The 9753-nt window shown below is 41.3% G+C and overlaps 1 protein-coding gene across 2 annotated transcripts in view; it reads left to right on the top strand.

Annotated features, from left to right (window-relative positions):
- DNMBP (dynamin binding protein) overlaps nt 1-8763 on the top strand; it is a 46806-nt gene extending 38043 nt beyond the window's left edge. For both annotated transcript variants that reach the window (XM_072423258.1, XM_072423259.1), the window contains exons 10-14: nt 185-517; nt 2431-2610; nt 2697-2895; nt 3987-4540; nt 6224-8763. In XM_072423258.1, coding sequence (XP_072279359.1) covers nt 185-517; nt 2431-2610; nt 2697-2895; nt 3987-4540; nt 6224-6409 — 1452 coding nt within the window. In that variant the 3' untranslated portion in view covers nt 6410-8763. The remainder of the gene's footprint in view (nt 1-184; nt 518-2430; nt 2611-2696; nt 2896-3986; nt 4541-6223) is intronic.
- Nucleotides 8764-9753: the final 990 nt, after the last annotated feature.

Genomic DNA, 9753 nt, shown 5'->3' with positions numbered 1-9753 from the left:
TTTGGAAAAGCCACATGGAAGGTTCATCAACAGAACTATGACTGCGTTATGTGCGCACCTTTCCTGACTTTGATAAGCCCCTTACTAATTTCAAGGCAGGGACAAAGCCGGTGAATATTAATTCATCGGCTTTGTCAGTTTCCAGACTGTACACTGACATATATTTTGCTTTTCTTCCATACAGAAAGAACGGACGGAGAAGCTAGTCATCTCTCCTCTCACCCAGCTCCTCACCATGTTTGCTGGCCCTCACAAGCTGGTTCAGAAAAGGTTCGACAAGCTTTTGGACTACCACAACTGCACCGAGAAGGCTGAAAAGCTGAAAGATAAAAGAACCTTAGATGAGCTTCAGTCTGCCAGGAACAATTACGAGGCTCTGAACGCCCAGCTTCTGGATGAGCTTCCTAAATTCCATACCTACGCCAAGGAACTGTTCGCTAGCTGCGTGCGTGGCTATGCCAACGCTCACTGTGACTTTGTAAAGCTCGCCTTGGAGGAGCTGAAGCCTCTGCTGGATGTAAGTCATCATGTGTTTTTGCTGGATTCTGTTTGGCTCCTGGCCATGGGTTTCTTAATAGGATAGAAGTGCGAGCAATGGCATTGAGAAAGCAGAATGCAACCTGTAAAGTCTAATCTTCATACCATGTACTGGTTTTGAGCCATCCGAGACCAATCCGGACCTTGCAACATAAAATACCAGTCATAAGCGGAAACTCTCATTCCCATATTTTAAGTTCAATTTAAAATATCATCTCTAGATTTTGTCAAATTGTGTGTGTGTGTGTGTGTGGACAAACCCAAAGACACAGCCGTGTTTATGGAATGCAGATTTTACTGCAGAAAGTTGTATATAGGTGTGCAGAAGCATTTGGTAGGCATTGTCCTGTAGAACGTTGTGTATATGTGCACAGAGAGCATTTGGTAGGTATAGCTGTGTGGTAAAGGTAGATTTTCCTGCCCAAAGCTGTGTTTGGGTCTACAGAAGGAATTAAGCAGTAACAGTTGTGTATATAGAAATGTAGGTTTTGCAATATTTTTGTATTTTGAATATTATGTAAAAAAAATGTGCAGAAAGCATTCAGTAGGCAAATCTGTGGAATATAGTGTTTGTGGTAGAATGTTGGGTGAAGAGAGCATTCAGTAGGTACAGCTCTGTATGGGGAATTCAAAACTTTGTGCAGAGAGCATTTAAGTATTAGGTAAACACATCTGGAGGATCTCATGTGACAGGACAGCATAAAATATTTAAATCTTCCCCGTTGATTGGATTTATAAATCCAAATCTACATTTAAGACATAAGGTAATCCCAGGCACTCGAAAACACTGACAACTGGTCCTGTGTTAGGATTGAGAAGTATTTGCTTATTCTGCAGCGGGATCCCTGAGCCTCAGAGCCCCATAAGTATAAGTAATACGATTGTAAGCTCTTCGGGGCAGGGTCCTCTCCTCCTCCTGTGTCTGTCTGTCATTTGCAGCCCCTATTTAATGTACAGCGCTGTGTAATTTGTTGGTGCTATGTAAATCCAGTTTTTTATGAATAATAATAACAACAATGACATTGTCCCCAATGTGGTGCTTGGATCCTATTCCATACACCCCAGAGATTACAGAGATCTCCATAGCCATGTATCAGAAATGTCGGTATGTGTTTTAGTTTATATTGCCTACTCAGAAAAATTTTTATCTGTACAGTTATAAAGTATATTGTCTGGCTAGGAAATCATCCTCTGAGTGCTCACAGAACGGGGAGTTTATATAGCTGCAGAATGTTTACTTGCAGACCACCTTGAATTCATGTGACTATCCTCGGTTAATAATAAACAGGGTGGGAGGTTTCATTGAAGTAAACTGAGCTATTCTCTAAAGGACACTCAGCCATGTTTACTTATATATAATAAAGCAATGTCCTGCTTTGCAAATCACAGTTTTAGCCATCAGAAGATCGTTGTGACACAAGATTACTCCTACACACCTTTCTTATAGAAAAGAGAGACGTGCAGGGCTGCCATTGCACACCTCCACAGAATGCTAGTTGCTGGCCTGTCTGGGGTGTCGGTACTTATGTTTTTGGATACATATGACAAACAGATATTTGGGGGCGAAAAGGCAGAGCTGCTAAACTGCAGAAACTAAAGCAGTACTGAAAGCAGTATAAGTATATCGGCATTGCAGAGGTAACAAGAGTAGAGTATGGCAGTGGTGCCCTCAATATGTCTCATAGTAACTTTTGCTTCAAGAATCAAATCTTGCTACCTTGAATTAAAAAACAAATTCCTGTTCAGTCTATACTCATTCTATTTGATCAGCTTTTTAATGTAAATATTTTACCCTGTTTGAGCTCTGCTATAGCTACTGTACACCCATTGATACATTCCTTTAGGAAGTATAAGACCAGGAGTAATAATTGACGATTGTGTGTTTGTTGGCAGCTGTTGGGCATTGGTGGGAGAGAAGGGAATCTCATCGCCTTATTCCAGGAGGAGCACAGTAAGGTTCTACAGCAGCTCCAGGTCTTCACCTTCTTCCCGGAAAACCCTCCTCCAGCCAAGAAGCCTTTTGAGAGGAAGACCATAGAACGTCAGTCTGCTAGAAAGACCGTACCGAGCCCTGTGAGTAATTCCACGCCTTGTCCTTGTAATGTATTATCTCCATACTGTGATACGGTCTGTTATCCTAACTGTGTCTCTTACTTTAGGCCAAATACATACCACAGACAGATGAACATCGGGCACTTTTGTTGGCTCGTTACCCACCAGAAAAACTTTTCCAAGCAGACCGTAATTTCAACGCTGCTCAGGATTTGGATGTGTCTGTTCAGGAGGGCGACCTTGTCGGTGTAATTAAACAACAAGACCCGATGGGCAGCCAGAACCGATGGCTGGTAGATAATGGAGGTGAGAAGGCTTTTTTTGTCCTCCTTTATTGTTACTAGTAGATTTAGGCATAGCTGATGTTACCATCAGACATAGTAGGCCTGTGGAAAACGATATGGGTTTCCTTTGTATAATTAGCCTCCTTCCAATGTCAGCGGATATACAGTCATCATTTTTATGCTTCTTAAGGGGACCTGTATTGTGAAAGCAAGCCTAGGGGAAATGACTATTCAGCAGCATTGCCTATAGCCTCCCTTCAGCTGATCTTTATAGAATTACTGACTTATGTACTGGTCTGCACTATGTCTCTGTGTGGAGACAGTCATCTAGGTAAATATAAGCAGGGCTTTGCTTCATCATGACAGAGCTGCCCCCCTGATGACTGCTGATTTAATGGCTGTGGGGGAATATTCTTTAAGCAGCAAAAGAAATAATAAAAGTACATACAGTACATACTTTAACTTAAAAGCAGCAGAAGCAGGGAGATCCTTGTACTACAGGTCCTCAGGCACTGCATTCTCTCCATCAAGGAGAACAGTGACCAGCACAGTATTCACATCATTATATCTAGGATGACTAGCAGTCCTAGGTACTTAGATGACCTCACAATAGAAATGTATTGCTATTTTTCAGGGGAACTCAAGACAAAGGTCTAATCTTTAAGGTTCTACATAGGTACAATCAGCATTTCTGGATCTTCCATGTAAAATATTAATTCTTCACTTGTGTTTAGGTTTAGCATTGACACAAAAATATAAGCCAGGTTAGGTCCAATAAAACAAGGTGACCCTAGTAGGGTGTTAATTTGGGCTTCAGGTGTTTGGATGGCAGAAATCCAGTTTTGGATTTAGGGATACAAAAGTTGACATAAAAAATTGGGCACTGCACAGTCTGGTTTAGTTGTATGTTGTATGCATGTTGTAAAGTAGGTTTCACGTTAGGTTTAGCCATAGAAGGAGTGCCTGTTTGAGCCACGTGTCTAAAATGGATCATTACAAATGTATGAAAGAGTCCACGGGGTTCTCCTAAAGTAATAGGAGTGACAATAGCAGATGTCCCGGTAAGCTACACAAGGTCTGCTTTCTGACCGGTCTTTCATTTTGTTTCCACAGTCACAAAGGGATTTGTTTACAGCTCATTTCTGAAGCCATATAATCCTCGGCGCAGCCACTCGGACGCTTCTATCGGCAGCCATTCCTCCACTGAATCTGGCTACGGTGGCTCCTCTCCTAATTTTTCAAGGCAGAACAGTAACAGCACTTTATCCATTAACCCAAGCAACGCCTCTGTGACCTTCACCAATAACTCGACTGCAAAATCTGCAGAATCCCCCATAACACACAGCAATCCATTGGACTCGTATGCTCCATCCAAAGCTGGCCCAGCTACAGACGGGACCTGGAAAAGGTCCAGTGAAACAGATTCTGGAATATCAGCCCAGGCAATGGAGAAGGAGCAGAGACGTTCAAGAGAAAGTTTGACCGACTCTGCCCAACAGATGGACTCTAAAAAACGGGGCAGCCAGGCGGAAAATGGAAATAACTTAATATTACTAAACAATGGAGACAAAGGACAGGTTTCCACTAATCGCAGAGCATTTAGGAAGAAAGAGCCTGCTACAGCAACCGACACAGAGCAAGATAGCCCTGACCTAGAAGGGAACCAGGTGAGATTGGATCGCCTTTATCATCTGAATGTGTTCATATTTCAGCATATACTATATTTTCTACTTGTAAAATAATAATATTTATTACCTGATAACATAAAGGGGATTTCCAGCTATGCAAATCTCTTATCTGTCTGAAGAACTGAGAGCTACTACCTCCTACACCACATGCTGGTGAAACCTGGTATTGCACCCCTTTATTCAACCCATATGATGTGTGTATTGTGCAACAGGAAGACAATACAAAAAAACTTAATATGCCTATATGTCTATAAAGATAACAATTTGGCATTTCATTACTCTTCAGTTTTTAAAATCTTATCATCACTTTTATAAAACCAGATGGTGCCAATCAGTGCTTTGATGGCCATACAGTAATAACCCTAACAGGAATGTGATCCTTCTATTTGGAAATGGCTTACATGGACCAATGACTTCCATTGCTGCTGGACATGATACTTTGGTAAACTTGTCAAAACTTGTAGTGATCGGGTTGTTGGAAACATAGGCTAACCGATCTCCATTATGACCCATAGTGTTCACCATTAGAAAGTGGTGAATGTGGTTACCTGTAGCTGGCAATCATCACTTTATAATTCTAAAACCACTGGTAAATATAAGTGATAGTCTCTCAATTCATGATCTGGCACTGACCAAACTGATGACTGTTTAGACTTGGGATGTCTCTTCAAAGGAGCAGCAAGTGGGCAGCCATCCTGTCCCCTTAACCTGAGCTGTCCCTAGAGGCAATCACATACCCTGTAATGAATGAAGATGCAAGCTAGGGGTGGGTAAGTGCATACTGCTAAGGATAGTTAGGGGTTAGGGGGCAAAATAGGCACCTTCTAGCTTCTCTCCATTCACATCAAGGTTCTATAAAACTCCATTACTTTCGGGCCTAATAACCCCCCATTGCAATGCACTGGACAACGTAATCCCAGTGCATGGATAAAACATTAATAACGTGTTTTCTATTGTGTCAGTTCACACTAATGTTCTGCTTTTGTATACACACAAAACACACCAAAATAAAAAAAACGAGGCAGGCAGTATTGTATCACCCCCATACGACATGGCATAGTGTGAAATGCCTCAAATAACAAGAAAACCCTGCAATACAAAACATACATCAATGTGCTGACAGTACGCCCGGCTCACTGTGTTGGTGTTGGCACACCAACCAACCATTTGTTTTTTTATTATTTTAATAAAATGTCTTCCTGTGGGTAGTTGGGGTTTAAACCACATTTTACTATATTCTGATTCTTGACTATATTTGGGCAGGGTGCTGAAACCACATTGAATGTGCCAACAATGCTGCCGTTATGGAACAATACACCTGGCCGCATACATCGGGGGCACTGGATTAGGAATGTGTGGGCAGGCGTGTAGTTTGGGTGAATGGCGTCCTCTAGTGGACAAATACAACTGCATCCATTCAAAAAATAATGAGTTATAATATAGAATAATAATTTATAAAATTTTTGCAGGCTTTATAGGCTAAGAAACAAACCCCACATCTTTTCTGATAACCAATTTATGGACCCCATGACCAGAAATCTGCTCATGGGGCCCAGGAACTTGGCCCTTGCTTTGTATAACACTTACTTTGGATTATTACTGTATTTGTGTTTGCAGAAAGTGGTGATATTTATTATTTCTTTTCTCTTTGTTTCTTTGCAGGTGTATTACGCCGTATACTCCTTTAGAGCGCGTTCACCCAACGAACTTTCTGTATCCGCCAATCAGAGACTCAGGATCCTAGAATTCCAAGACATGAACGGCAACGGCGAATGGTGGCTGGCTGAAGCGGAAGGGAAGCGTGGCTACGTGCCATCCAATTACATCCGGAAGACGGAGTACACGTGAGATGGCGTCTATACAGAAGCCTGAACCGGGATTATCATACCACTTAGAGAACATTTGTGCCTTTTTTTCCTGGGATGATGGTTTTTGTTTGCTGCTGAGATTACTTAAATTATAATAACAGAGAATGTGGTTTTCTACTATAGAACTTGGAATCAGTTTGTACGTCCAGAACGGAAGACAGGATTTTGCTTGCATTTACCCAGACATGGTGCATTGTACTGACTCAAGGACAAAGTTAGCAAAAGGGGGTGGAGTTTGGAAGTTTTAGGGGGCGTGGCTTAAACATGTAGAACTACAAATCCAAGAAAAGCCCAAGCCTGGTAGCACCCAAAGCTCCACCTTTTATTTTAATTCAAAACGGGGATCATTTATGAATATGGGAGCAAGCGCTGAGCTGATGTTCTGAATACCCAATCAGGTTCTTGCCTTTAAAATAAACAAGGATTCTGATTGGTTGTCTTAGCTCCTGTTTTCATAGGTCTACCCCAGTGTGTTCACATAGCTAGAGCTGAGGCCGGTGCTGTGATGAAGTTTTGTGTATTAAATACACTGTGAATGTACAACATCCTTCCGAATATTCTCTTTTATTTCTGGTGGAAACCTTTAATATTCATAATAACATAAAGGTGCAAAGGAGAAGCAAAAGTCACCTGCGGTTTCCTTGCTTTCCAGTCCAGTAGCACATTTTGCTGTGTATTGATTGGTTAGATATCTCTGATTGTTGGACCCGCCCACAGAAGGGTTTGTCTGGGTTGTGGTTGGATTGGGCCAAGCAGGCGGCAGCACTTTCTGCTTTACTCTTTTCCTAAAGGGACAGTCCATTTTTGAAGACTGCCCTCTGTGGTTAGGAGGTCACTGGTGGAGATAAACAGGGGCGGACATTGGGAGGTCCAAAGTGTGCCACTGCACAAGGGCCCTTCCTCAGCCAACAGGGGCCCCCCCTCTATTAAGAAGTGACTGGGTTCATATTCATATCCGTTTGACTTATGCAGGAAATTCCTCCAGGGCGCCCCCTAGCTAGTGAAGGCGTTGTTGTATACTGAAGGGCAGAGCCACCAAAAGTGGGGATCTCCCTTTTAAATAGAAGCTTAGAATTCTCCTACCAATGGCCTCCTCTCCAGTGTGTGGTGGTTGCAGCTATCCGAGCAGTATTACTAGATGTACAATAAAGATTTCTGTCCATGAGAGCTGTTGTTAGCCCATCTCATCTTTCTAATGCACGACAATGATTATAGGGCCCGTTCATCCAATACTGGTGTCCCAGCGTGGGGTTGGATCACCGACATCTGGATTCTCACATTGGAAGTTCATCTTGATATTTCATTTGGTCTGTGGGAATGTCATTCACCCTCTTGGGGAACTGAAATTCAGTTTTGGGATCTCCAGACAATTTAAAGAAGCGCCTTCACAAAATAAAGAATTCCCGCTGCCCATTTTTGGACTCATCAGGGACTCTTCACACCCAAGTTATGTTATCTGTGTGCCAGGTGTAGCCGGTTCATCCACCAGGCCCGAGGGCATTCAGCGCTCCTAACAGAACGGGCGAGGGGAAGGGGGGACAAGTGAAAATGAACAGTCTTTTACTGCAGGAATTTAACTTTTTCCTTTAAAAAAAAAGGCGATGGAGCCAAATTTAAACATATTTGTGTACGATGGTAAATCTCATCGGTGCCTGCAGATGGCATATACAGACTGCTACCTGTATACATTGTGTATCTCGTCATTAGAAAACAAAGGTGCGGGTCGGGGTCTGGTACATAGGAAAGAATGCCATGCCAGACTGGGCCCTCACCCCCCATTTATAAAGCTACTGATGTATACACAGGACCTGATCTGTGCTGTTATTTACAGACAGATAAAAGGAAACCTTGTTTTATTTCTGCAGTTCCGTATACACCGGGTCAATTTTTACCATGTTCACTAAGCAAACGTAAAAATAATTCACTCAGCTAAGTGAACAGCCCAAACCCCCATACAGTCTATGACACAGACCAGGCAGCTTGTAGATAACAGACCGATGGATTTGACTACTGAGGAGGGTTTCCAATCAGAGTTCTCTTACAATTCCACTTTTCATTTTGTATATGTGTGTAGAAACAATGAACACTACTAGCCTTTGCACATTTTCTGATAGGCACCTTTCTAGAAGTTCCTATACTGATCAAGTTTCTTTTTTAGAACAAATATTTTATGATACATTTTGTGTATTTTTATACAGTTTTATTTTTTTTCCTGAGAGCAGAAAAGGATAAGAGATTCTGTTTATTTGTATTAGAGGCTGTGGTTCAGTGAGGAGAGGAGAGGGATTCCATTGTGCAATGCATTATTGAACCAATAAACCTCAGATATCACAATATATGTGTGTGTGTGTTCCTGATATTCTATACCTGAGTTATATTTAATAATTTCTTTTTTCAGTGTGGAAGACATCTTTATTGAAATGTTATTTTTGTTTTTATAAAGAATACTGAAATAGAAAATCGAACACCTTGTAAGATATGTTACATAGTATGTCAGGTTGAAAAAAGACCATCAAGTTCAACCACTAGGGAAATAAGCATATCCCAGATATAAAACCCTATAAGACATAGTTGGTCCAGAGGAAGGCAGAAAAAACCCTGGTACAATTTGCTTCAGCAGGGGAAAAAAAATTCCTTCCCGATTCCATGAGGCAATCGGATGTTCCCTGGATCAACGGTCTATGTTATCTTTACTTTAAAGCCTTAATACCCAGTTATATTCTGTGCTTCTAGAAATCATCTAGATTTTTCTTAATGCAATCTATAGTAGTTGCTGAAACTACTTCCTGAGGGAGCCAATTCTACATTTTCACAGACCTTACAGTGAAGAATCCCTTCCTTATCCGGAGCTTAAACTTCTTTTCCTCCAGACACAAAGAGCGCCATCTCGTTCTTTGTAATAATCTCAAAGTGAACTAAAAATTCCTTTGAAATTCATAAAAAGCCAACATGTTTCGAGGTTCAAAACCTTCCTTCTTTAGGGTCAGCAGGGAAGAACAAAAAAGTTTGGAGTGATCTAATAAATCCTTTAGAGAAAAAGTTGATTGAATGGTAAATTGGTGTTCTAAATCAATATTCTTCAGTCCAAACTCCATTTTTGTTCATTTTTCCCTATTCAGCTCTAAAGAAGGGGGTTTAGAACCTTCGAAATGTGTTGGTCTATCATTGATTTATTACAATAAATAAACTTTAACTCTGGATATGTACAAGCAGAATAACAATTAAATATGTCACTTAGATAATGCAGTCCTAGATAATGGAGCCTCCTAGAGCTCTGGTTCTATCCCCAAAATCCAACACACCTCACTTATACATTATTATCTG

Source organism: Pyxicephalus adspersus, chromosome 10 (genome assembly GCF_032062135.1).
Source record: "Pyxicephalus adspersus chromosome 10, UCB_Pads_2.0, whole genome shotgun sequence".
NCBI lineage: Eukaryota > Metazoa > Chordata > Amphibia > Anura > Pyxicephalidae > Pyxicephalus > Pyxicephalus adspersus.
Note: the sequence above shows the minus strand (reverse complement) of the source record. Positions and strands in the feature narration are given on the sequence as shown.